At 44.1% G+C, this 27,674-nt stretch overlaps 3 protein-coding genes and 1 long non-coding RNA gene across 7 annotated transcripts; 2 read left to right on the forward strand and 2 right to left on the reverse strand.

Annotated features, from left to right (window-relative positions):
• The first annotated feature begins 285 nt into the window (after positions 1–285).
• Positions 286–5,919, forward strand: LOC115147881 (somatostatin receptor type 5-like). The gene is made up of 3 exons (XM_029690144.1): positions 286–592; positions 1,217–1,626; positions 3,741–5,919. The coding sequence occupies exons 1-3, from the start codon at positions 286–288 to the stop codon at positions 4,488–4,490; spliced, it is 1,467 nt and encodes a 488-aa protein (XP_029546004.1). The 3' UTR covers positions 4,491–5,919.
• A 2,381-nt stretch (positions 5,920–8,300) lies between these two features.
• On the reverse strand, positions 8,301–10,942 carry LOC115147438 (protein CutA homolog). 3 transcript variants are annotated; one of them, XM_029689679.1, is made up of 8 exons: positions 10,857–10,942; positions 10,369–10,449; positions 9,938–10,086; positions 9,692–9,790; positions 9,511–9,570; positions 9,258–9,303; positions 9,006–9,055; positions 8,301–8,734 (listed from the first exon to the last, which is right to left on the reverse strand). In XM_029689679.1, the coding sequence occupies exons 2-8, from the start codon at positions 10,432–10,434 to the stop codon at positions 8,635–8,637; spliced, it is 570 nt and encodes a 189-aa protein (XP_029545539.1). In that variant the 5' UTR covers positions 10,435–10,449; positions 10,857–10,942; the 3' UTR covers positions 8,301–8,634. The 3 variants fall into 3 exon arrangements, with proteins under 3 accessions (XP_029545539.1, XP_029545537.1, XP_029545538.1); XM_029689677.1 differs by lacking the exon at positions 9,692–9,790; XM_029689678.1 differs by lacking the exons at positions 9,692–9,790; positions 10,857–10,942 and adding an exon at positions 10,673–10,832.
• A 1,417-nt stretch (positions 10,943–12,359) lies between these two features.
• On the reverse strand, positions 12,360–21,891 carry LOC115147440 (synaptogyrin-1). 2 transcript variants are annotated; one of them, XM_029689680.1, is made up of 5 exons: positions 21,529–21,891; positions 16,144–16,232; positions 15,817–15,965; positions 14,488–14,633; positions 12,360–12,591 (listed from the first exon to the last, which is right to left on the reverse strand). In XM_029689680.1, the coding sequence occupies exons 1-5, from the start codon at positions 21,625–21,627 to the stop codon at positions 12,370–12,372; spliced, it is 705 nt and encodes a 234-aa protein (XP_029545540.1). In that variant the 5' UTR covers positions 21,628–21,891; the 3' UTR covers positions 12,360–12,369. The 2 variants fall into 2 exon arrangements, with proteins under 2 accessions (XP_029545540.1, XP_029545541.1); XM_029689681.1 differs by lacking the exon at positions 12,360–12,591 and adding an exon at positions 13,992–14,137 and having other exon boundaries at positions 21,529–21,887.
• Positions 21,892–26,669: 4,778 nt separating this feature from the next.
• On the forward strand, positions 26,670–27,425 carry LOC115147441 (uncharacterized). The gene is made up of 2 exons (XR_003866338.1): positions 26,670–26,833; positions 27,337–27,425. It is a non-coding gene; the product is annotated as an uncharacterized LOC115147441 (long non-coding RNA).
• The last annotated feature ends 249 nt before the right edge of the window (positions 27,426–27,674 follow it).

Raw genomic sequence — 27,674 nt, forward strand, 5'->3', positions numbered from 1 at the left:
TATTAGTTGTTTATTTTCTTTGATTGTTTCTCATGTCCTGTAGTGTCTTGGATGCTTTAACAGAATAGCGTTGTTGTTTTGAGAGTGCATAAAGATTTCAGTATTTTTCTCTCTCACACACTGACTTCTCTTGCTGTCTCCCAGACAGGTCCAGTTGCTACGCACTGAAGTCAACCTCAACCCACTCACCCATACACCACAACCAACAACATATCATCACCTCTGACCTCCATTGAGCTTGTCCAAGTGCCCACGGCTATCTACCTCCCCACAGCCGCCCCCTCAATGCCTGAGCCCAACACCTCCACCTTCCCCCTCTCCCCTCTCCTCCTCCTCACCCCCGACAAAAGTGACGACCCTTTCTTCAATGGATCCTACCACAACTGGACCAACCCTGGCGGCGGAGGCGTGGGGGGTTTCCAACTCACTATAGCAGGGGTCCTTATCCCTCTCATCTATGTAGCAGTCTGTGTGATTGGCCTGGTGGGCAACACATTGGTCATCTACATTGTTTTACACTATGTGAGGACTGAGTCGGTCACTAACATCTATATACTCAACCTGGCCATCGCTGATGAGCTATTCATGCTAGGTCAGTGTTTTTTTATAAGTGGTTTTATTGTTTTTTTCAGTGTTGTTTTTTCAACTCTGTTATTAGCCTTGTTAAACCAGCCTTATTTTGCAAGCTCACATTCTGTTTCACTTGAAATTACACTAAATATGACCGCAGCGGTCAGTCTGCTTTTTGATTATTTTACTGTATTTCTTTCATTTCATTATTTTACTGTATTTCTTTCATTTGATTATGTTACAGTATTTCTTTCATTTGATAATTGTACTGTAAAGTGTGTTGCGGTTTTAAATGCACTTCAAATGCAATGTAACTGTGCGGTTTTAATCATTTTTAATTCAAATCAAATCAAACTTTATTTGCCACATGCGCTGAATACAAGTGTAGACTTTACCGTGAAATGCTTACTTACAAGCCCTTAACCAACAGTGCAGTTCAAGAAGAAGAAAATATTTACCAAGTAGGCTAAAATAAAAAGTAAGAATAAAAAGTAAGAATAACAATAATGAGGCTATAAACAGGGGGCACCGGTACCCAGTCAGTGTGCAGGGGTACAGGCTAGTTGCGGTAATCTGTACATGTAGGTGGAGGCGAAGTGACTAATTGCACTGTCAATATAGTTCGATTTGATTTGACTTCCCCTAGGTCTCCCCTTCTTGGCGGTCCAGAACGCTCTGCTCTCCTGGCCGTTTGGTTCTCTCATGTGCCGTGTGGTCATGACTGTGGACGCCATCAACCAGTTCACCGCCATCTTCTGTCTCACGGTCATGTCCATCGACCGCTACCTCGCAGTGGTCCATCCCATACGGTCCTCGTGGTGGAGGCGACCGCACGTGGCCAAGGCGGTGAACGCGACGGTGTGGGCGGTGTCGTTTGTGGTGGTGCTGCCCGTGGTGGTGTTCGCGGACGTACTGGAGGATGATGGGAACTGTAGTATAGTGTGGCCTGAGCCAGCTGAGGTCTGGAAGGCATCGTTCATCGTGTACACGTGCACGGTCGGGTTCTTCGGACCGCTACTCGTCATCTGTCTCTGCTACCTGCTCATTGTGATCAAGGTCAGAATGTAGGACTACTTCCGCACTTAAGGGAAAAAATTGCTATTTTACACTAATTGGGAGGCCTGTCTGTTATACTTAGACTGAACTAGTATGTTGATTGAGAGGAAACATCATTGTTGATTGGTAACATAGACCCAGGTGTTGCTACACCTCCGTTGTAACATGAAATAAATGTGTTCTGATGTCTTTGTCTCATATTACCACTGATATATTTATACTTCCCTTAAATCAGACAGACATTGTGAGGGGCATTTGTTTTGAGGGGCGGGACCGCTTTGCCCTCTTCCAGGGAACCCTTCCTTGTGCGGTTCGCTACTCCGGCCCTGACCTGTAACCTCTGACCTATTACATCTGACCTGTAACATCTGACCTGTAACATCTGACCTGTTACATCTGGCCTGTTACCTCTGACCTGTTACCTCTGACCTGTTACATCTGACCTGTACCATCTGACCTGTAACATCTGACCTGTTACATCTGACCTGTAACATCTGACCTGTTACATCTGACCTGTTACATCTGACCTGTAACATCTGACCTGTTACATCTGACCTGTAACATCTGACCTGTAACATCTGACCTGTTACATCTGACCTGTAACATCTGACCTGTAACATCTGACCTGTTACATCTGACCTGTTACATCTGACCTGTTACATCTGACCTGTAACATCTGACCTGTTACATCTGACCTGTAACATCTGACCTGTTACATCTGACCTGTAACATCTGACATGTAACATCTGACCTGTAACATCTGACCTGTTACATCTGACCTGTAACATCTGACCTGTAACATCTGACCTGTTACATCTGACCTGTTACATCTGACCTGTAACATCTGACCTGTAACATCTGACCTGTTACATCTGACCTGTAACATCTGACCTGTTACATCTGACCTGTTACATCTGACCTGTTACATCTGACCTGTAACATCTGACCTGTAACATCTGACCTGTTACATCTGACCTGTTACATCTGACCTGTTACATCTGACCTGTAACATCTGACCTGTTACATCTGACCTGTTACATCTGACCTGTTACATCTGACAACAAACAGAAATGTATCAACATCTTTAATGTTTGGGTCAGGAGCTGGAGGGGAGGACACACTGGGAGTGGGTCTCTGTCAGTGGAGGCTGCTGAGTGGAGGACACACTGGGAGTGGGTCTCTGTCAGTGGAGGCTGCTGAGGGGAGGACACATTGGGAGTGGGTCTCTGTCAGTGGAGGCTGCTGAGCGGAGGACACACTGGGAGTGGGTCTCTGTCAGTGGAGGCTGCTGAGCGGAGGACACACTGGGAGTGGGTCTCTGTCAGTGGAGGCTGCTGAAGGGAGGACGGTTCATAATAATGCTTAGAATGGAGTCCATGTCTTTGATGTGTTTGATACCATTCCATTGACTCCATTCCAGTCATTATTATGAGCCGTCCTCCCCTCAGCAGGCTCCACTGTTTTCTGGGGAGGGGGTGGAGCGGCCTGGGAGTGGGTCTCTGGGGAGGGGGTGGAGCAGCCTGGGAGTGGGTCTCTGGGGAGGGGGTGGAGCAGCCTGGGAGTGGGTCTCTGGGGAGAGGGTGGAGCAGCCTGGGAGTGGGTCTCTGGGGATGGAGTGGAGCGGCCTGGGAGTGGATCTCTGGGGAGCGGGTAGTGTACTACCCTACAGAGGCCTACCCTACAGTAGTCTACCTTACAGGTGCCTACCCTACAGTATCCTACTCTACAGTAGCCTAACCTACAGTGTTCAACCTACAGTAGCCTACCCTAAAGTAGCCTACCCTACAATGTCCTACCCTACAGTAATCTACCCTACAGGGTCCTACCCTACAGGAACCTACCCTACAGTGTTCTACCCTAAAGTAGCCTACCCTACAAGTCCTACCCTACAGCAACCTACCCTACAGGGTCCTACCCAACAGTGTCCTAACCTACAGGAACCTACCCTACAGTGTGCTACCCTACAGTAGACTACCCTATAGTAGCCCACCCTACATCAACCTACCCTACATTTTTTATATTGCTGAGTTAACCATTGTATTATATTTAATTGGTAAGTGTGTTGAGATATTTTAACTGCCAATAAAGTTGAATTGTTTTGTTTTGATTTGAAGGTACGCAACGCGGGGAAACGGGCCCGGCCCACCTCCTCCCGACGCAGGAAGTCCGAACGCAAGATCACCCGCATGGTGGTAGTCGTTGTAGCAGTGTTCGTGTTGTGCTGGCTCCCATTCTACGTCCTCAACATCGTTAACCTGCTAATCCTGTTACCGGGTGAATTCCGGGGGCTGTACTACTTTGTGGTGGTCCTATCGTACACTAATAGCTGTGCTAACCCAATAATTTACGGATTCCTGTCCGATAATTTTAAGAGAGGGTTCCGGAAGGCTCTTTGTCGTTCTTCAAGGAGGGTGGAGAACCACGAGAGGGAGGGAGCCACCGAGCTGCAGCGCCCTGCAGAGCTCTGGAGGGGAATTGCACCCGAGCCACGAGATGGCCTGGGGGACACCAAGTCTCATGAAGGAGGGGAGGAAGAAGAGGAGGAGGAAGAGGAGGACGGGATAGAGATGGAGAGAAGAGAAGACACCACTCAGATGAGAGAGAACTGCAGGATTGCACAGAACGGGAACGGAGGACAAGTTGAGAGCTCCAGGATCTTGTTCACACCGGAGGGAAAGGTGGAGACGGTACCCCTGGGGCAGAGGGCTAAAGCTGGGGAGATGGCTGGGAAAGGCCCAGGCTTAGAATTGGGGCCTACTATCGCTGTCTCCACTCTTGCCAATGGATCAAAGAGTGAAAGTAACAGGTCACTTCCAGAGGAGACAGTGGAGAAGAGCACCAAGCTAGAGATCAGCTACCTGTAACTCATAAATAAGATTTTTCCCAATGTCCATACTAGTATACCACTGATACGGACAAGTCTTGCTGAGACTGAGGCTGTCCTATTATGGACACTGTACAGTGTATAGAATAAGCATGAAGCTGCCCCTAGAGATGCTGATCTTGGGTCAGTTTTGCATTTTCCCCACTCGTGGTTAAGGATTGGGGGAGGGGAAGCTGATCCTAGATCTGTACCTAGAGGAAACTTTACCCAGGAGCTAGATTGCATGTCCGGAACAGTGACTCATTCTAAGTAGTGAGCTACTGTGTCGATTGGAACAGAGACATATGGATTGTAGCGACATTAACCCAACACCTAGCAACCTTGTTAAGAGGTTTGGAGCTCTTGGGGTAACAATTATGGTGTTGGCTTGACGGTCACTGGACCTGGGTTCAAACCCCAGTTGGGCTAACCCCCTAGTTTGCTAATGTATCATTTAAATTGACACTTTTGAGTATCAACTTACAATGATACCGACTGCCTTGCCTCAAATTCCAAGCTTTTTGCCAAAAAATGTCTGATTAGTTATTTTATTGGGTGGAGAATTTGCAAATCTTTACGGGACACATTTCACTATTACGCTTAGTGTGCAATGTAAATATGTACAGAAATGTTTGAGAATCATAATACAGTTTTGAATAGGCTAATCAGAGATGCACACAAGGAGAAAAACATACTATATTGTCAGTATTTAAATGATGTATCTGTGTTACAGTTTCAACAGTAGCCTTCAGACAAAGTATAAAAGTCTCACGATACCACTAAAATCACAGGGAACGAACTGTTCCCTTTCATCCAAGAACAGCATCATTTAACAGTTCTTATAAATGTCATAGAAGGCTATTTCAATAAGAGTTCATACTGCCTCTGTATGAGGCTTTACAATACAAGTGCAAATTAGTGTCCTTGCGTTGAAAGCGGAAGCAAACAGACATCTAGTTCCATTCTACTGCTATCTCACCGCGTCCCTGGTGGAACGTTTCATTTATCAGAATGAATGGAACGGAATCATTAAAGTGAATGAATAATGTCACTAAACGCACCTGCACGATTAACGCTCATACATATTCATGATGACGGGAGTCGAGTCGATTAAATTATGGCGGATGGTATATCAAAGAGCTGTGCGACCTCTGATATCGACCTTCGGTTAATTTGATTGGCGTCCAGCTGAATATCTTCTGAGCGACGTTGTGGTGGACATTGTTGTCGAATGCTATTTTGTTTGGGGGGAATGTTAGTGATTTTACCTTTCAGACAGATGCTGTTTATGTGAGTGAAGCAGCTGAACCATTAGAAAGCAGTTGGCCCTTGGAACTAAATAACTAATGATAGATATTTGCATAGCCATATTTGTAGATATTTAGATTGAGAAAATATGTTTCTGGGTAGTTGCATAGGAACACAGCTGTTTTTCTACGGAGCAGAGCTATACAGTATTTCTTTGTATGTACTGTATGTAGGCCGTACATAGTGCCATATTCAATAAGAGAATTGATCAAATGTGGCCTTTAAGTTCATTTTGTATCTGAACATAATTGTTTTGTAGCTGTAGCCTGGATGTTTTGTCATGTTGTTTTCCGAGCCTCAATCCGTCGAGGGCATGGACTCTACAAGGTGTCAAAACGTTCCACAGGGACGCTGGCCCATGTTGACTCCAATGCTTCCCACAGTTGTGTCAAGTTGGCTGGATGTCCTTTGGGTGGTGGACCATTCTTGATACACACAGGAAACTGTTAAGCTTGAAAAACCCAGCAGTGTTGCAGTTCTTGACACACTGGAACCGGCACACCTGACACCTACTACCACACCCCGTTCAAAGGCCCTCCTGTCTGTTGTCTTACCCATTCACCCTCTGAACGGCACACAGACACAATCCATGTCTCAATTGTCTCAAGGCTTAAAAATCCTTCTTTAACCTGTCTCTTCCCCTTCATCTACACTGACAAGCGACATCAATAAGGGATCATAGCTTGGAGGCTGCTGAGGGTAGGACGGCTCATAATAATGGCTGTAATGGAGCGAATGGAATGGTATCAAACACATGGAAGCCATGTTTGATGTATTTGATACCATTCCACTCCAGCCATTAGCAGGAGTCCGTTCTCCCCAATTAAGACGCCACAAACCTCCTGTGCTTTCACCTGGATTATGGCATGGAAAGAGCAGGTGTTCCTAATGTTTTGTACACTCAGTTTATGTCTACACGGCTAGAAGTTAACAAGTTAGAAGATAAGTTATTGGGAAAAGTGGTCGTCATACTTTAAATGAATGATCAACTTTATTAGTTGACAAGTTGAATCAGGTGGGCTAGCTCTGGAATACCTCAAATACATGGAACGTGTGGGATTCCCCGAGGTTTGAGAACCACTGGATTAGAAGAGATGTTTGGAAAAGTCACACACCTTATTAAATGAATGATCAATACCTTTCTAACGAGCTTATGTCTCACCCACGGTGGTGCTTTGGTAGCCTGGTTACTAGTCTGTTTGTGCCATCATACCACACCTTGTCATGCCAAACATGTTGACAACCACAAGGAGTTGACTGCACTAACAGATCTGGGACCAGGCCGGTGCTTTGGTCACCCAGAGTGTGTGGATGGAACCCAGCTCCTGCTTTGGTGAAAATCTCAACTGTTTCTGATAGTGTGTACATGGTAGCCTCAGTGCCAGTCTGTTCGTTCCATCATGCCAACTCCTTGTCACTCATCGTCATGCCAAACATGTTAGGGTTGACAATAACAGCAATGGAGTTGGCAAGAGCACAAACTGATCTAGGACCAGGCTATGTAAATGGTATTTCTATGTTTAGATAGTGTCTGTGTACTCTGTATGCTGATGACTACGAAGCCTCAAATTGAATGTGAAGTTTGAAGAAAAAAATAAATGTCTTATGTGATTTTTGTATTTATTCCAAGTTCTTGGTATATCATTGGTCTCAGTTGACATCTGACACTACAGTATGGAAGAGATACGTTTATCAGAGCAATCAGATATTCTGATCACAGAGGGACAACCCTTCTGTCACATTGCAACAGTATTGATGAGTGTTAAGGGAACGGTTTGTCGGGGCTTTAAATTAACATCAGTATTGATTGTGGAGAAGCAATCAGATAATGTATGACGCGTCAAACTTAAGGTCCACGAGACGGATCCGGACAAATTGGGTGAAGACCGAATGCGGCCCGAAGGGGAAATGAGTTTGACACCCCTGATCTATGACCAGCCTGAGGCAGTAACGTAGGGAAATACAGTCAGGTCCAAAATTACTGACACCCTTGATAAAGATGAACAAAAAAGTCCGTACAAATGAAATCATTCAAATACTGAGCTGTATTATACGCTCAGTTATGTTTTATTATATTATTTTATACTAATACAATTCCTCAGAGAAAGAGATTTTGAGAAGTCATATTTTTCTCTCAAAAAGATAGGGGCTAAAATTATAGGCACCCCTGTTTTCAATACCTCACCTTGAGAGGATAAAGCACCAGTTCCAATCCATGTGCCAATGGCGTTTACATGTGTTGGAAGACATAAAAATAGAGCTCTTTGGTCACACACACCAGTGGTGGGTTTTGAGTTGAAAAAAAGACGCGTAAACAGAAAATAACCACATGGGCAGTCCATAAGAGCAGACAAATGATACCAAAGATCTTTAAAGGCTCTGTATGGAGGAACGGTGCAAGATCCCTCCAAAGTGTTCTCCAATCTCATAAAATATTTTACAAAAAGTCTCTGTGCTGTTATCCTCACAATGTCTGGTTTTGAAAAGTTATTGAAAACAATAATTTTGACCCATATCTTTTTTTATTAGCATAAAATATCATTTCCAAAAATAATTGATCATACAATAACGCTCAGTACTAGTACTTATTTTTTATACAGCCTTTTTTTCTCTCATCTTTATCAAGGGTGCCAATAATTTTGGACCTGACTGTAGATAGACACTACAGTGTGGATTCATTGATCGCCGCATCCCTCTATTGGTCAAAGCCAGGACAACACTGAAACAGTAAAAATACGTTTTAGTCACATTTCTGCAGATTCTTTTTATTCCAAATACATTTCTCGCAGCCTCCCTCTGTCCATCCACCTATCCCTTCCTCTCCATCCATCCATCCATCATTCTGGTACAGCGTCACCAAGCCACTTGAGGTAGGGTGGGTTGCCCTGCTCTATGGGTAGGCTGATGACCTCTGCTACTTCATACGGGTGATTGGACCTGTTAGCAAGCAAACACAGCATGAGTCACACACACACACAGATTGACAAATGCATGTACGCACACACACACACACACACACACACACACACACACACACACACACACACAGTACACCCCTGCTATGAGTCACTGATAAATGTCAATGGTAATTCTGGGAAAGGACTGATTAAACACCCCACTGCCTGATTTGGTATGTAGACTACATATCATCCCTATAACTGAGGGAAATATTAGAACGCACGCACACATGTACACACACAACGCTTACCTAACATATTCTGCCAGAGATGCAACCTTAGAACTTCTGGTCTTTATCATCTAAAAGCAGGAAGAAACTAGTTAGATCTTTAGCTACACCCCGCTCAGATAAACCAAGCATATATAGTCGTCATTCAATGTACAATAACAGTACTAGCTATTCCATTAGGCCTATATGTTTGGTCATGGACTTGCAGGGCAGCATATACAGACACTGTAGGTCCATGTCGAACCAGGAATAAAAAGACGTGTGAATGCTCACCAGCAAAACTTCACTATCCTCCTGGATCTTCCCCTGCCATTCATATCTAACAAGAAACAGAGACATGTTGCCAATCCCAATCAGTAACCCTTCCATTCCCTTCATCTGTGTGGTGGAGTGCCTGGATACAGCCCTTAGCTGTGGTAACGTAATTATGGTATACGATCTGATATACCACGGCTGTCAGCCAATCAGCATTCAGGGCTTGAACCACCCAGTTTCTAATCTCTGATCCTTCATGGTCCACACTTACACAGATGTGATTTTGGGGACGATGTTGACACAAGCAGCCAGCTTCTTCTCAACGATCCCTCTGTCAGGTGGGGGGGAAATGACAATGACAACAACCAATCAGACTGGATGGATTAACTGCATCCAGCACAATATGGTGAACAAATACATGATTCAGACTACAGGGCCGACGCAAACCACACCGGCTCTGATATTTCCTTTTGACATTGCCCTTTCCAGCACGGTTCAAGCAGCCCTGGTGGATGTGTAACCAGTTCAGCTCAACTTGGCTCAGTTTGGCCCTATAGTGTGAATCAACGTCGCATTCAGGAGAGTGCAACTTTCTGAACATTGCCGATAGAAATGTCTTATAGCGGTGACATCTGACATGATTCCCAATTCTACATAGCAGAGAAGAATGTTTGTGTATGTCTGTGTCTATCCGTTACCTGGCCAGATCTTTGGCCACCTGTTCGTTGGGGCAGGTGACAAAGGCAGCGGAGTGTGTGCCCGACGTGTAGGTCTCGGACGCCATGGAGAACGCTCTCAATCCCACAGTCCTCAGCAGCGTGAGCATCAACACACTAAGCAACGCAATCTATGGGGTTGCCATGGAAACAGAGGTTAGGAGATGAACTGACAGACAACATTCTATGGTGGAAATATTTCACTAGAAATACAGTAAATCAAAATCACCCACTTCACTCTTTCTGCATATTACAATGGCTAGGATTAGTCTACATTTTGCTACACTGTATGTTACATTTGGCAAGACAACAAGCATATACGTACTGGATTGCAGACGGCTAAGCAACTTCTTGAATATGTCTCTTCTACTTGACTACAGCTTGACTACTTGTGGTTTGGGACACATACTCACCACAAAGAATGCCCTCAGATGTCCACCAGCCTGCAATCCTTCTGTAGCAGGCAGTCCAAAGCGCATTGCCTAAGCAGCACTCTGCAGCAGGGGAAAGTGACATACATGCATTAGCAATCATACATGGCAGGCCGGGGGAGATGACGTTCAATGAGTTCATAGCATGACAAGCAACCACACAAGTTCTGCCATAGGCAAACGTCCAAATAGTGAAAAGTACAATTCTGTTTATGGACTAGCACTAGCTAAAAGCACAGCATACAATACGAAGCTAGCTAGCGAGGCTAATTGTGTGTGACTTTACTGTGTTTGCTCAACTCGCTGTAACTTGACACGTGCAAATGTAGGACAGGACTTTTGCAAAATGGTCGAAACGAAAGAAACCTCCGATACGAAATGTACAATCATGCCATGCAATGGCTCTTCAATATCGGGAAAGCAAATACATTCATATGCTACAGCAACTCAAGCTGTCCAGCTAAAATTACCTTAGACAGTAGCAGTTTCTATTCAATGTGTACTGTTGCCACTCTCTAACGTAAAGATGAACTTCTGCCGTAAAGCAGGATCTGTTGTTTACCAATTGGTCGTAAATGCAAAAGCAGCGCTGGAAGAACGAGAATTATGTCGATATGCTAACGTTTTCAAATATTATGTGGAAAATGTATTATTGGTAGTAATGCTAGTGGTATACCGACAGTCGTAGTGGGTTTATTGACGCCGTTTCGCGTATAAATGTAAGCGTATATAAACGCTAAACTAGTTTATGGCTGCAATGTCAACTCTGGCCAGTAGAAGGCGACCATAATCCATAAACTATACAACTCCACCACGACAAGCAAGACCAGAAATGAATTCACTGTAACGATTGTCAGTGTTGTATTTTATTGACTTTTATTGGTTAAAAATCATCACATCAAGAAAATATTTTTTAACACCATATTCTTTTTTGTTGCAGTTTATTGCAACACAGAGAAAGTACACACATTCCTAGCTACATCACATCCGGCCGTGATTGGGAGTCTCATAGTGCGGCGCACAATTGTCCCAGCGTGGTCCAGGTTTGGCCGTCGTTGTAAATAAGAATTTGTTCTTAACTGACCAAGTCAAATAAAGGTTAAATTAAAACAAACAAACATTTTTTTATTATTTCCATAGTTTAGTAAAGAACAAAATTGGCGTATTTTCACAGAAATTATTTTTATTCCAAAATAAAAACGAATTCTCTGGACCCTGAAAGGAAATAGGTCAAGGAAGAGATACAAATAGTTCCTCTCCTTGTATCTGAGCACAATAACACAGCATACTGACTGAGTAGGCTAAATTAGACTTTTTACAGAAAGCACATAGTAATGCCCTTAAATATAGTTATATTATTTTTGAACACCTCAATACCGGTAGATTCATTACATATGATATAGATATGGATGGGTGGGTCGGTCGATAGATAGGCTACATCAGACAGAGGCATGACATTGATGAGTGTCATTTTGCATTAGGAGATTATCTGTGGTAAAACTACAGTCAGAGATTAGTTTCAATATACTTAGAGGCATGTTTTGGCCAATGATACATGAAAAACATGAACATCTAATAAGCATTAATATGTACATTGGAACTTGGGATTTCTCATTTTATAACAATAAAAAATATATCTGTGATGAAGAGATCTGCTTTGGTAGTAGCTGTGATGAACTCTACACCACAATAACTTTGCCTTCTCGCTACAGACTAAGAACTATGCTTTGGGCCAACTAATGAATGTAAGTCTGTTATAAGTCAATTATATGACTGAATGCCCCACCCCCACACACTTATCCTGACTCCTCCACCCCTCCAACCACTCCTCCTGTCCTCCCTCCATCCCTCTGGTCCTCCCCAAGAACTGGTTCCCCCCTCCACGCCTCCATCCATCACTCCTTCCCACTCCCTACCCTTCAATCCTCCCACGCCCCACCCCCCTTTACTCCCCCATCCTCCTTTCATCCCTACTTTCCTCCCTCAGTACTCCTGGTACCCTACACCCCCCTCACCATTAATCCCCTGATAGGAGGACCCCCCCACAGGGTCTCCTTGTCCTAGGTTGTTCCCCCCGGCCGTGAAGGAGGTGTAGGGGTCCCCGGCCGCCCCAGCATCCAGGCTGGGGTCTATGTAGTCCTGGGAGAATAGAGCAGAGTCTGCCCCCAGCTTGTACCTCTGATAGCCGAAGAAGGACTGGGCCGCCTTGGGGAGGGAGGAGGTGGGTGAAGAGAGTGGTGTGGGGTTGGGGGGTGAGGTGAAGTGAAGTGAAGAGGGAAGGAGGTGGGGAGGTAGAGGGGTGTAGGTTGGGGGTGAGGTGAAGGGAAATGGGAGGGAGGTGGGGAGGTGTAGGTTGGGGGTGAGGTGAAGGGAAATGGGAGGGAGGTGGGGAGGTAGAGGGGTGTAGGTTGGGGGTGAGGTGAAGGGAAATGGGAGGGAGGTGGGGAGGTGTAGGTTGGGGGTGAGGTGAAGGGAAATGGGAGGGAGGTGGGGAGGTAGAGGGGTGTAGGTTGGGGGTGAGGTGAAGGGAAATGGGAGGGAGGTGGGGAGGTGTAGGTTGGGGGTGAGGTGAAGGGAAATGGGAGGGAGGTGGGGAGGTAGAGGGGTGTAGGTTGGGGGTGAGGTGAAGGGAAATGGGAGGGAGGAGGGTGAAGAAGGTGCAGTGGGAGGGTTGAGGAGGTTAGGGTGGGGACGGGGTAGGTGGAGAGAGAGGTAGAGGTGTGTAGATTAGGTGGTGAGGTGGAGGGAAATAGAAGGGAGGAGGGTGAAGAAGGTGGAGAAGGTTAAGGGGTAAGGTGGAGAGGAGTGGGTAGGTTGGGAAGGGAAGTTTTGAGGGGGTAGTTGAATGGAGGATGGGTATCGTAGGGGGTGGAGGTGGAGGTTTGGGGTGGATGGGGTGTGGTTAGGTAGAGGTGTAAGAGATGATAAACAAATGCAGCATTTGTGGATTAGGTTTGAAAGGAAGAAAGAAAGAAAGAAAGAAAGAAAGAAAGAAAGGTGAATTGAATTAGTTGTCTGGAAAGCTAGGTTAAATCTTTATTAAATTGCTTGATTGCATCCCAAATGGCATCCCTTTCCCTTTATAGCTCTGTTCAAAAGTAGTGCACTATATAGGGAATAGGGTGCCCTTTTAGACACAGGCCTTGAGTCACTCAGGGTCAATTAGTTATCAAAGCAGTTGTTAAGCTATTTTTTGGTTTGGTGAAAACAAACATTCACACTCTTCAGATAAAAAAGACAAGAGCACAAGAAGTTATGCAGTAAATGTGATAAAAATGTATTTTCACTAAATGTGCATATTTATTGAATAGCTAAAGCATTTTAAAAGCTTTTGAGTTATAAAGACAAACTACTTTGCCAGCCTTTCACAAAATGGTGGAGGTAGCCTACCGTAGGTGCCTGCCTACGCTGTGTGTGTATCTGTGTGTCTGCGTGTGTGTGTGTCTGTGTGCGTGATACAGATATTTCAGTCACAGCAGCGTCTGACTAGAAGCAATAAGAGGTTAGCAGCAGAGGGATTGGAGATAGAGGTTTCCTACTAGAACAACACCTTTTATTAGTGGGATAGGGGGCTGGGGGTGAAAAGTTGTAATTGCAGACTGAAGTTTTGAAAGCAAAGGGAGCTAGAAGGTTATTAGAAGAAAGCAGATTATATTAGTGGGATGGGGGGCTGAGGGGTGAACAGCTTCTGGTATTCCTCTTCGAAGGACACACTCTTTAGCCTCTCCACGGAGAAGAGAGTCAGCCCACCCTAGAGGAGAGAGAGAGACCAGGTAGGACATAGGGATCAAAGGTCATGGCAGAGGTGCTGGTTGGTCCCGATGGCTCAGTGGCTTGAGCATGGTGCTGGCAACAACAGTTTTGTGGGGTCCATTCCCACATGGACCATGTACTAAAAATATGTTTCAGTGTTGACAGTTTAATAAGTTGCTCTGGACAGAAGTGCCTGCTAAATGAGGAGGGTCCTATGCTTAGATGTCTAGGCCCATTGGTGGCTGTTCTTTTGAACATTTTCACTGAAGATACTGTAAAATTAAGATACCATAAAATGAAGATAGGGATGAAGTGGTAGTGAAAATAAAGGAGTAAAGTGTACCATACCCAGGTGAATATGGAGAAGAAGGCGAAGGTGATAGCAGCGCGAGCGGCATCCCCTCCCTCCCTCAGGGGGTTGTCCTCCTGCTTCGCCACCTGCCATTGGTTGGTCAGGAAACAGAACCCCACGAACCACATGAAGGACCAGAACGCTACGGGGAGAATATATATGTGTGTGTGTGAGTGAGTGAGTGAGTGAGTGAGTGAGTGAGTGAGTGAGTGAGTGAGTGAGTGAGTGAGTGAGTGAGTGAGTGAGTGAGTGAGTGAGAGAGAGAGAGAGAGAGAGAGAGAGAGGAAAGAGAAGGATGAAAAGGAGGAGGGAGAGAAGGGGAGGAGGATGGAAGGGAGAGAGAGAGAGAGGGAGGTAGAGGGACAGGGTGAGAGAGGAGGGAGGGATGAAAGGAGGATGAGGGAGCAGCAAGGAAGGAAAGGAGGGAGAGAGGGAGAAAACAGAAGTTAGAAAGGTTACATTGAATCTTACATGTTAGCTCACTAGAACTAAAGGGACAGAAAGGGAGGGATGAGATAAAGAGAGAGAGAGAGGGGGATGAGTGGAAGACAGAGGTTGCTGATACATATTGCCTAATCACTGTGCTTGTTACATACAGGTAAGTTCAGGGCCCGAATGATGATGGTTAGCCAAGATCAATATAGTAAAGATCATATCATATTACCACAGAGAGAGAGATGGAAAGATGTAGAAATGGAGAGAGAGAGAAAACAAGATGGAGAAAAAGGAGAGAGAGAAAGTAAATGCAGAGAGAGAGAGGAGAGAGAAAGAAAGAGATGGAGAGAGAGAGATAACATCTGCAAATATATGTACGCAACCAATAAACTTTGATTTGAAATAAAGAAGCAGGCTCACTTTACAACTCAACACTCAGTGACCATGTCATACCCTCTTGTCACTCAGTAACCTGTTCCTACGGAAACTGCATCCGCCTCAGAAGGCAGAACCCCTGTCACACACAGTCTAATACGCTCTTAATGGATGTGTCTTTCTCTCCCTCTCCCATGACAGGAAGTGAGCAGCAACAATAGACAACCAGTAGTTGAAAATCACAGTAGATAGACCATGTTGGTTTCTGTTTCTGTTTTCTGTTGTTGTTAAGCTCCTTCTCATTAAATGAGCAGGTGGGACACAGACATTACCCAGCCTCTTCCACATCTCTCCCCTCTCTCCATCCACACACATCTCTCCCCTCTCTCCCCATCCATCCTTTCCCTCTACACACATCTATCCCCTCTTTTCATCCATCCTCTCGCTCATTTTCCCTTTACTCCCTCTCCATACATCTCCTCCCTTTCTCTTCCTTGCTCCCCCTCACCACTCACCTGAAACCCCTACGTCTGCCAGTACAGCCTTCTTGCGGTCCTTGACGGAGCTGATCTGTGGGAAGTAGACATCCAGGGCCAGGAAGGCCAGACAGCAGAGAAAGGCCAAGGTTCCCATGAACAGTCCATAGTTACACGCATTCTGGTTCCTGTCAATCAATCAATCTATCAATCAATATCTGTATTGTACCAATGGGGAAATGTGTGGGACAACAACACAAGTAATAACAGTCATAACAGATGAGATACACATATGGAATATCAAAGAGATCAGATAGAGTCATAAAAGAGGAGCAGTATCTACTACAGTGTGTGTGTGTGTGTCACCTGTTGAAGATACAGAACTCCTGGGCCTCGTCAGGTCGGTTCACATAACCCTCGTTGGCTATAGAACCAAAGATCACAATGGAGAAAAACTGGAAAGAGAGAAGGATAGGAGGGAGGGAAGGAGAGATTAGGATAGGGGAGGAGGGGAGAGGAGGGAAGGATCAGAAAGAAGTGTGTTGAGTGTCAGCCATACACACCAGGATAATAGACTATACCTACACCTACTATACACACACTAGCCCTAGGACCATACCTCAGGACTACCTGGCCTGATGATAAAAGAGTTTATATGTCTGAGGTTTTGACTAAAGTATTCCACTCTGAAACCATATAACTTTGTGAAATGTATTAGAATTATAAGACTATAACAATGTGTTAAAAACTATAATCCAATACTGTGTGTGAGTAGACTGTTTAAGACTATGACACTGTTACTATTTCAAAATGAACAGGGCATAGTTGATAAGACGACCTCGTGAAAGGAACAGGAAAATGGGCCTCCCTAAGTTAGGGAGGGGAACAACTGCCCGAAAACGGCTAGGCTGGCAAAAGATAAGGAGACAGGTTGTATGTGTACTGTGGAAAAATACAGCCGCCTAAAGCGGGGTAGAGTTCTCTACTGATGTGAGTTAATTTGTGTGTGTGTGTGTGTGTGTGGTAATATAAAAGGCTGTGTGCATTGTATGAATTTTAGAGCTCTCGTAAATAAACATCCTGATTATTGTAGGCCGGGTCTCAGTCTGTTTCCTTCAACCGGAACCTTACACCTTCTGGTATACAAACTGAGTAGTTAAATTGAAGTTCGGTTTAAGAACATTGATAACTTAATTCCCGTTTCACCTGATGACTGCTTGCTGTCCCCAGTCCACCTGGCCGTGCTGCTGCTCCAGTTTCAACTGTTCTGCCTGCAGCTATGGAACCCTGACCTGTTCACCTGACATGCTACCTGTCCCAGACCTGCTGTTTTCAACTCTCTAGAGACAGCAGGAGCAGTAGAGATACTCTGAATGATCGGCTATGAAAAGCCAACTGACAGTTACTCTTGAGGTGCTGACCTGTTGCACCCTCGATAACCACTGTGATTATTATTATTTGACCCTGCTGGTCATCTATGAACATTTGAACATTTTGGCCATGTTCTGTTATAATCTCCACCCGGCACAGCCAGAAGAGGACTGGCCACCCCTCAGAGCCTGGTTTCTCTCTAGGTTTCTTCCTAGGTTCTGGCCTTTATAGGGAGTTTTTCCTATCCACCGTGCTTCTACACCTGCATTGCTTGCTGTTTGGGGTTTTAGGCTGGGTTTCTGTACAGCACTTTGTGACATCAGCTGATGTAAGAAGGGCTTTATAAATACATTTGATTGATATCTACTGAAACACACAGAGATAATATACCTACAGTACTTCACTACAGTATAAACATTGGCAGAATATACCTACAGTACTTCACTAAACACAGGCAGAATATAGTGCTCAAGCTATTTCTACTAAGAGGCAAATCCTATATTTCACTTAAGTCAAATGTTCACTTAGTTGTTTATTGATGACAATGGAATTATGAATTGCCCTAAGATAAAAGGTCCTATCTATCTAAACCACTGAGAGAAAAGGTCCTATCTATCTAAACCACTGAGAGAAAAGGTCCTATCTATCTAAACCACTGAGAGAAAAGGTCCTATCTATCTAAACCACTGAGAGAAAAGGTCCTATCTATCTAAACCACTGAGAGAAAAGGTCCTATCTATCTAAACCACTGAGAGAAAAGGTCCTATCTATCTAAACCACTGAGAGAAAAGGTCCTATCTATCTAAAACACTGAGAGAAAAGGTCCTATCTATCTAAACCACTGAGAGAAAAGGTCCTATCTATCTAAACCACTGAGAGAAAAGGTCCTATCTATCTAAACCACTGAGAGAAAAGGTCCTATCTATCTAAACCACTGAGAGAAAAGGTCCTATCTATCTAAACCACTGAGAGAAAAGATGTCAATCCCCCCCCTTCCTGTTCTGGCTGCCTTTATTTTCTTCTATCTTGAGCACTGGTCCCTCTTTAGCACTCATCTAATTGAAGTGATCTGTGAAGAATGAGAGCGATAGAGAGAGGGATGGATAGAGGGAGGGATGGATGGATGCTACTGATCTCTCATCTCCCCTAGGTCCTCTTGAGAAAGGAAGCACACACACACCTCATTCCAATTATTGTCTATCATTCTAATGTCAAAATAGGGCAAACACATACACACATGAAAGGTGTTCATGCATAATTTTTGGTATTATTTTTGGTAGAATGGTTTCTGACGCCTTATTTGAATATTACACCTGCATTGGAGCTGAAAGGAAGCATATCGTTCCACATGAAGACTCAAATCAGAGTGTGTATGTGAGTGTGTGTGTGTGTGTGTGTGTGTGTGTGTAGGGGATTTCCCTTCATATTAATTGGACCTTTTACTCTCTATATTAAAACCCCCTGGTGTTTCCCCCAGTAAATCCCCCACAATGCTTTGGGAATCAACATCCCCCTTGGGACTTAGTGATCTCTTTCACACACAAACACACCACTGCATTTCAGATCAACAGACAAATTAAATGGCATCCTATTCCCTATATAGCACACTACTTTTGATCATTGCCATACGCTACCTAGGGAATAGGGTGGCATTTGGGACTCACCCTAAGTAGCTGATTGGGTTAGAAAAGGTCTTGGGTCAGAATTGTATTTGGCATCATATGGAATGTTCTATATCTCTTCCTCCCTTTCTCTTGCCCTCTCTCTCCCTCCTCTCTCCCCCCCTTTCTCTCTCCCTCTCTTGTAGGTAAAATGTGTTTTCTCCAAGGCCCTGTCCTGTAGCCTTCTCATCTCAATGCCCCAGGCCCAAATCAAAGCAGGCATTGTGCAGGCCACCACGTGGGGTCCTGATCTTGTGACAATCCGATGGGCCATTTTGAAATTAGGCATTCGGTTTGCCAGAATAATTTATATGTGTGTGTGTGCATGAGCCTGTGTGCGCATGTGTCTGCAATAGCATGCCTGCCTGTGTGTGTGTTTTCAGAGGTGTGTGTGTGTGTGTGTGTGTGTACACAGTACTCTGACCTCTAGTCATTAAGCCTAATGTGTTTAGCAGTATGGTGTCAGAATGTGGGGCACATTGGTACTGACAGGCCCCTGACCATAGAATCCTGATTCTTGCCCAGAGGTTCCAAGCCCCTTCTAGAGATTATATTTCTATGCTGTTGACCTCTGACACCAAATTCAACACTACTGAACATATAGGTACTATACTGCTAATGTACATGCGTAGTCCATATAACTTTACAGAAGGAGGAGAGAGAAAGAAAACAAGAGTGAACGAGAGAGCGAGATGTTAGATGAGATCTCTCTCATGTGTGATTCTGCAACTGTATTGCTACTTAGCCTGTATATACTATAACTCAACACCAGCCAGAGATAGAGGTAGATAGAGAGAATAAGGAGGAGAAAGAGAATAAAGGAAGAGAGAGATTCGAGAGAAAGAATAAGAAAGAGGGAAAACATGAAAACAACTGACACCTTTACATGTTTAGTCCTAATTGCTGCTGTTACCATAGGTACAGTAACCAAGGTGTTTCTCTGAGGTCACGCCTGGAGGCGGAGCTGCAGATGTCTACACAGGAAATTATTATCATCCATGAAGTGAAAACAAGAAGTGACACAGTTGTACTAATGGTGAATGTGACAAATGTGTGTGCGTACACGTAAACACGCACTTCCCTTCTCACAACATGCCATCTCTAATCAGAATCTATTCATTGAGCTGCGACCTCAACACTGTTATCCCATATAAATACAATCTACCACCCATTATACCATAATTGACTTGAATGGTAAGGTCCCTTCTATAGATTATATTTCTATGGTTATCCATCAGATAAACTACAGGGAGTGGATGAGTTATGTTATTTCTGTTCTGTAGCATTGGTAAGAAATAGATGAGTAGACTATATGGCAGTCTTTCTGCCCGTCTGTCTCTCTGTCTGTCCTTCTGTCTGTCGCTCTCCTCGTCTATCTGTCTGTCTCTCCATCTGTCTGTCGCTCTCCTCGTCTATCTCTCTATCTGTCTGTCTGTCTGTCTCTCCGTTTCTCCATCTGTCTGTCTGTTCCTAAAGGGGTATTTCTTATCAGTGGAGCAGATGGACTGAGCCTTTATCTTATTCTGTCATTGTTGTGGCCTATAGGTGACCATTCAATGGTATGTACAACCCTCTGAAAACACACCCACACCCCCCCTGTGAAGGCTGCAACGCCAGACAGTTTATTGCTTGAACTATAGGCCCACTGGATCACTATAAATAAACAATATGTAGACTAGTTACAAGTTAATTTAGTAAGGAATAGAAAGGCATGAATCTTTATTTGTTTGTATTTGTTTTGGTACTTTTTTACCACAATTGGTAGTTACAGTCTTGTCCCATGGCTGCAACTCCCGTATGGACTCGGGAGAGCCATGCGTCCTCCAAAACACAACCCTTCCAAGCCACATTGCTAACTTAACCCGCACCAATGTGTCAGAGGAAACACTGTACAGCTGGCAACCGAAGTCAGCTTGCAGGCACCTAGCCTGCCACAAGGAGTCGCTAGAGCACGATGGGACAAGGAAATCCCGGCCGGCCAAACCCTCACCTAACCCAGAGGACACTCGGAAAATTGTGCGCCGCCTCATGGGTCTCCCGGTCACGGCCGGCTGTGACAAAGCCTGGGATCAAACCTGGGGCTGTAGTGATGTCTCAAGCACTGGGATTCGGTGCCTTAGACTGCTGAGCCACTCGGGGGAGGCCCAGGCATGTATTCCTTATGCATAGCCAAAATAGTTACATTTTTCTCAAATTCTTATGAATAACGAAAAACTAATTGTAGATGATTTACAGTTGTCACCCTATTTCCCAGGTCAAAAGTAGTGCACTGTATAGAAAATAGGGTGCCAATTGGGATGCACCCTCGGGTTTAACAGATCGAACAGGGGTCAAAGCACACACTACAACAAAACACGTGGGCACCGTGCGTATGGCTGCATTTCTCTAGGTTTAATAGCTACAACCGCTTCAAAATCGTAGGCCACATGCGTCGTGCGCCTTGTTGCTTGCATCCCCAAAACATTGACCATGTTTCAGGTTCCAACTAGACGACAACATACTTGGACAGTGCTGCCAACACGACAGGTCTGCTATGCTTATAGTACACATGCACGCACTGGTGGGAAAGTGAGAATTGAGAAACGGGGAGGCAGCCAGCGAGAGGCGCACATTTTGAGTCAACCATACATACATAACAAACGACCGTCGTTCGGTACCGTCGCCGTTATTAGCCTGAAATGAGCAGCACGTTAGCTACTGTAACTGTAACGGTACTCACCCAAGAGAGGATCCGGAGGATGGTGTGTGGCTGCTGGAAGAACGTTTTAGGGTTGAAAGCACCTCCAGCCTTCCCAGCTCCATATGCCATGCCCTCCATTTTCAGACTCCGGATGGTGTGTGTGCGTGTGTTTTCTCCCTTCCCGTCACTCAGCGAACACAGAGAGTTATTCTAACGGATTTTGACACAATATTCCTCAAATCAATATGTCCCCGTATCGCCCAGTCTATTGACCCTATCGCTCTCACTTTCTCAATCGCCAACTCCCTCTTCATTCTATTTGGTCCTATCTAAAATCCCTGCTTCGTGTCTGTTGCTGTCTATCTGCCTGTGTTGTGATTTTCTCTCTCTCTCTTTCAATTCAATTCAAGGGCTTTATTGGAATGGGAAACATATGTTAACATTGCCAAAGCGAGTGAAGTAGATAATAAACAAAAGTGAAATACACAATAAAAATGAACAGTAAACATTACACTCACAGAAGTTCCAAAAGAATAGACATTTCAAATGTCATTTTATGTATATACAGTGTTGTAACGATGTGCTAATAGTTAAAGTACAAAAGGGAAAATAAATAAGCATAAATATGGGTTGTATTTACAATGGTGTTCGTTCTTCATTGGTTGCCCTTTTCTCGTGGCAACAGGTCACAAATCGTGCTGCTCACTCACAGAAGTTCCAAAATAATTAACACATTTCAAATGTCATATTATGTGTATATATACAGTGTTGCCATATTAGCGACTTTGTTGCTATATTTAGCGAGTATTCAGACCCCTCTAGCAACACATTTTCAAAAAAATCGACTAGAGACAAATATAGAGACGTTTTCTGGTGTTATTGGAGATTTTTGGAGACTGACGTGAAAGCAGGTATCGTTCTTACTCTTCTCAACGAGCAGCGGGTGCTGCCGTTGGCCCCACCCCCGTCCCAAAGCACTCATAGTCCTCGCGCAGCAGTCCCTCCCAGCTGCAGTCAGAGCAGGAGATGTTCACCCCTCCGCATCCAGACTACAAATTAATCGTGCATGCGGGAAGCCGCCGCTGGCTGATCCCGCCCTGGCTTACATTCAGGGCAGGATGTAAATGTAAAATGTTCTTTGTCTAAAATAAATCATTGCATTTGACTCACACAGCCTCAGTCACTTACTCACCTTGTCCACTGTGTGTGTGCCTCTCTGTGACATAAGCTAAACATCTAGCTGGCTAGCTCATCATGTCTCAGTCTAAACTGTACACTCAAAAATACAGAAAGGAGTGGGAATCAAACCCTGAATTCAAAGGCTGGTTGAAGCTGTTTATTGGAGATGATACACGGGCATACTGCCTGTATTGTAAGGCTGATTTCTACCCCAAACTTAGCGATGTAAAAAAACACATGACAACTCAAACATACTCAAAAGGCAAAGCCTTATAACAGTTCCACCCAAAACAAGCTGCTATTTATGGTTTAGAAAAATGAACTCTGCAAAAATGCTGAGGCCACCATTAGCTATCGCTGAACACTGTTCCATGCTGGCATATGATCACATTGGAGAAGCATGTAGAGCTGCTTTCTCAGACTCCACTGCTGCTACCCACTTCAAAATGCACAGGACAACATGCACAGAAATGATTAATGGTGTTCTAGCACCATACTTTCTGAAAAAGTTGGTCGCAGATGTGGGTGACCAGCGTTTCAGCCTCCTCCTCGATGAGTCCACGGATGTAAGTGTTTCTAAGTACCTGGGGGTTGTGATAAGGTACTTTAGTGACACCAAGCAGACAATTGTATCAACATTTCTGGGGCTTGTTGAGTTGGAGGGAGGAGATGCCAAATCTATAGCCCGTGCTGTTGTGGCTTTCCTCGAGAAGTGTTGTCTTAAAAAAGAGAAACTCCTGGGGATAGGGACTGACAATGCCTCTTATGACGAAGATTAACAGTGCTGAAGGAGGAGTATGGCCTCAAATATCTGGTTCTTATTCGCTGTGTGTGCCACTCTCTGCAGCTTGCTGTAAGTCATGCTTCCAATGACACCATCCCCTGTAGTGTGGAGTACTTGGTACGGGAGACTTATAACTGGTTTTCAGTGTCTCCAAAGCGCAGGGAGGCCTACAAGGCCATATATGAGACCATCAACTGTGGGGAGAAACCTTTACACATAACCAAGGTGTGTGCCACACGTTGACTCTCCATTGAACCCGCGGTTTCATGCATTATGGACCAGTGGGAGGAGCTTAGGCTGCATTTCGCAGTCACCAACTGCTACATGGCTGAGGTTTTATACTCCATGTACAGTGATCCTCAAAATATATTGTATCTGACTTTTTTGAAGTCAGTGCTGGGTGAGGTACAGTTGGCCATCAAGGCTTTTGAGGGAGAGCAAGTAGATCCTCTTAAGCTACTTGACAGCTTGGTTAGCCTGATCAAGTCTGTGAGCAGCAGGGTGCTGAATCCACTGGCAAATGTTGATGTACTCAAAGGGCCAATAGATGGATACATCAGTCCCAAACCGTACCTTGGTTACCTTTATGAGTCAAAGGCATCTGAGCTTCACCTTGCGCCTGAGGATGAAAACAATGTCCGAAAGCAGTGTGTAGCCTTCACCATCTCCCTCACTAATGAGTTGAGGGTGAGACTGCCGGACAACATCGAAGCATTGCAGTACATGTCAGTTTTCAATGTGGAGGAAACTCTAAAGCTCAATAAGAGCCCTGGAGAAATAGAAAACATAGCCAAGCTCCTTGGCTACTCCCCTGCAGAGATAGACAAGATTGTCCAGCAATGGCGTGCCATCCATCTTAGTAAATGGAATGAGACCAAAAAGCACTGGGCTTCTGGAGTGAGATTTGGAAGTTCAGGGATGCAGCTGACATCAACCCGTTTCAAGAACTTGCCATGGCTGCTGTGTCTGTGTTGTCCTTGCGACGCTCGAATGCTGAAGTTGAGAGAGTATTCAGCCAGATGAGTGTAGTAAAAAGCAAACTTAGAAATGGGATGTCCTTGCAGACCCTTAACTCCATCCTGTACATTCGATATGGACTGAAGCTGTCTGGTGAGGCTTGCATGAGCACCAGCTGCCTGATGTTTTGCAGCATTTTGGCACATCAGCTGCTTACTCATTTAAGTCAGCTCCCCCAGTTGCTGAACCTGCCATAGAGAGCCTTGACCAAAATGATGATGACCCACTCTTTCTGTGAGCCAGCACAGCCTGTGTGTGTGTGTGGAGGGGGGTCTGAAAAAAAACTATTAACCTGAATTAGGGCCAGACTAGTTACCATAATTTTCTCACATTGACAGTTTTTTCTGTCTCTTTTTGGTCTATTTAGATTGTTAATGTAAATTGTATACAAAAAAAATGTAAAAAATGTTACGGTTAAAAATGTTAATGTTTTACTGTGACTTGTTGTAGGCTCCTAAGTGGACCGTAAGGTTAAAAACCAAACCAAATTAAGAAAACTAAACTAAAAAAAAAAAATTAAAACTAAGTAACTCCGCCAGAGTGTCTCTTTTGGGTCACTTGCCGGTCCCAAGCCTGGATAAAGGAGGAGGGTTGGAATTGTGACATAAAAAAAAACAAGAATCAACAGACGAAAGTTCATTTGTAGTTCTAAACATATTTAGGGTATTTTTTTACTCACTTTTTGTCTCAACGTTATTCCTCTCTCCTACAGCATCCATCACAATTACATGCACATGGCCAATTATGCAAATTAGGTGATGATGTCATTTAGCAACTTTTAGGACAGCCAATAGTTACTTTCCTTACTGAAGAGTTGGCAACACTGAATTCGCTACGGCCCATTGGAGAGTCATGTGCAGGTCGTTTGTCATAGCCGAGAAAGAGAGAGAAGAGGGAAAACTGAGTTGAGGGGGAAGACTTACATAGACTTTGGCAGTCTAATTTTTGCTTCTAATAATCTTAGGACACAACATGGCATTTAGGAGATAGAATTTAGGGCTACCTACTATAGAAAATCATGATAGAAAGGATGGCCTGTCAAGCAGTGCATATTTTATAGATATGAATGTACCTGTGTGCATTCAAATTATGTTGATTAGCTATTCTAAAAGATGGGATGCATGTTCCATTGAAAATATAACTGAGGCAGTTTTATTTTTTTAATTTTTAATTTTTATTTATTTCACCTTTATTTAACCAGGTAGGCAAGTTGAGAACAAGTTCTCATTTACAATTGCGACCTGGCCAAGATAAAGCAAAGCAGTTCGACAACATACAAAAACACAGAGTTACACATGGAGTAAAACAACATACAATCAATGATGCAGTAGAAAAAAATAAGACTATATACAATGTGAGCAAATGATGTGAGATAATGGAGGTAAAGGCAAAAAAATGCCATGGTGGCAAAGTAAATAAAGTATGGCAAGAAAAACACTGGAATGGTAGATTTGTAGTTTGAAGAAAGTTAAAAGTTAAAATATAAATAATATGGTGCAAAGGAGCAAAATAAATAAAATAAATAAATACAGTAGGGGAAAAGGTAGTAGTTTGGGCTCAATTAAAGATGGGCTATGTACAGGTGTAGAGATCTGTGAGCTGCTCTGACAGCTGGTGCTTAAAGCTAGTGAGGGAGATAAGTGTTTCCAGTTTTAGAGATTTTTGTAGTTTGTTCCAGTCATTGGCAGCTGAGAACTGGAAGGAGAGACGACCAAAGGAGGAGTTGGCTTTAGGGGTGACCAGAGAGATATACCTGCTGGAGCGCGTGCTACAGGTGGGTGCTGCTATGGTGACCAGTGAGCGGAGATAAGGGGGGACTTTACCTAGCAGGGTCTTGTAGATGACCTGGAGCCAATGTGTTTGGCGACGATTATGAAGTGAAGGCCAGCCAACGAGAGCATACAGGTCGCAGTGGTGGGTTGTATATGGGGCTTTGGTGACAAAACGGATGGCACTGTGATGTTTTATGCAGTACATAAAACAATTCTTAATACCTTACTGGCTCTAACACGGGAGTAAAATTCAGTAGGCTAATTGCTAGAAAATTGGTCTACAGTCAATGAACGCTTCCATCTAGCGGTAATTAAGGGAACAGTCACGTTGGGCTCAGGTTGACGTCAACGCTCTTACGTTGACACAGCTGGCCAATGACAGCGCAGATATCGATACGTGCTTGAGGGTTGGATCAGTGAGAGCGTTTCTGCTCAGGTTGCTAGGAAACGCGTCGTGTCCATGTTGCTGAGGCGGAAGGAAGATTCTGTAGCGTAAAATAAAAAACACAAAGCAGTTTTGAAGATTGTTCTAATATATTTATTTGTTTGTACGCTGCCATGGTGAAATTAAGAGCAAGGTGCCTTCTTGTAGGTAAGATTTAGAAATGTATGTACTGTATGTCTGTACTGTAAAGAAAGTAGCTGAGAGATAGGCTAGCTTGCAAAACGTTGGATAGGACAGAGCAGCTAGCTAGCTAAGTTAGAAAAGGCCCTAGATAGCTAACAGTTTTACAAGCATTTGCAAGTTACATAAGTCTAGGATTACACGTTTGAGTAGGGTAAACATGGAAGATACGTATGTAAATGTAAACATGTTTACATTGCCAAAGCAAGTGAAATAGATAATAAACAAAAGTGAAATAAACAATAAAACATTTACAGTAAACATTACTCTTATAAAAGTTCCAAAAGAATAAAGACATTTCAAATGTCATATTATGTCTATATACAGTGTTGTAATGATGTGAAAATAGTTAAAGTACAAAAGGGAAAATAAATAAACATAAATATAGGTTGTATTTACAATGATGTTTGTTCATCTCTCTCTCTCTCTGTCTCTCTCTCTCTCTGTCGCGCCACCCTTCCCCTCTTCAGGAGATGCTGCAGTGGGGAAAAGTGCTCTCTCTCAGATGTTCCGGAGTGATGGCGCACACTTCCAGAAGAACTACAGTATGGTGAGAAAATAACTTTGAGACACACACACACACACACACACACACACACACACACACACACACACACACACACACACACACTGGCCTCTCTCTAGCCTGGTCTCCCAGATCTGTTTGTTTGTGCTCTTGCCAACTCAGATTCTTCACTTAAAATGTATGCCAAACAAAAACCATTGATTTCAAAGTTTAACAAATCATACAGCTCTATGCACAAGGACTACTTTTAACAATATGCACTGAACATTTACCAAAACACAT

This window comes from Salmo trutta, chromosome 14 (assembly GCF_901001165.1).
Source record: "Salmo trutta chromosome 14, fSalTru1.1, whole genome shotgun sequence".
In the NCBI taxonomy this organism is placed as follows: Eukaryota; Metazoa; Chordata; class Actinopteri; order Salmoniformes; family Salmonidae; genus Salmo; species Salmo trutta.

Coding starts and splice junctions, on each gene's coding strand:
- LOC115147438 (XM_029689679.1), bottom strand. CDS start 10,434: ATGCGCTTTGGACTGCCTGCTACAGAAGGATTGCAGGCTGGTGGACAT. Junction 9,791..9,937: donor GTGGCCAAAGATCTGGCCAG/GTAACGGATAGA, acceptor TTCACACTATAG/GGCCAAACTGAGCCAAGTTG. Junction 9,571..9,691: donor AAAAGGAAATATCAGAGCCG/GTGTGGTTTGCG, acceptor CCCACCTGACAG/AGGGATCGTTGAGAAGAAGC.
- LOC115147440 (XM_029689680.1), bottom strand. CDS start 21,627: ATGGAGGGCATGGCATATGGAGCTGGGAAGGCTGGAGGTGCTTTCAAC. Junction 16,233..21,528: donor TCCTCCGGATCCTCTCTTGG/GTGAGTACCGTT, acceptor CTCTCTTTCCAG/TTTTTCTCCATTGTGATCTT. Junction 12,592..14,487: donor TCTTCTCCATATTCACCTGG/GTATGGTACACT, acceptor TCCCTCCCCAAG/GCGGCCCAGTCCTTCTTCGG.
- LOC115147881 (XM_029690144.1), top strand. CDS start 286: ATGCCTGAGCCCAACACCTCCACCTTCCCCCTCTCCCCTCTCCTCCTC. Junction 593..1,216: donor TGATGAGCTATTCATGCTAG/GTCAGTGTTTTT, acceptor GACTTCCCCTAG/GTCTCCCCTTCTTGGCGGTC. Junction 1,627..3,740: donor ACCTGCTCATTGTGATCAAG/GTCAGAATGTAG, acceptor TTTGATTTGAAG/GTACGCAACGCGGGGAAACG.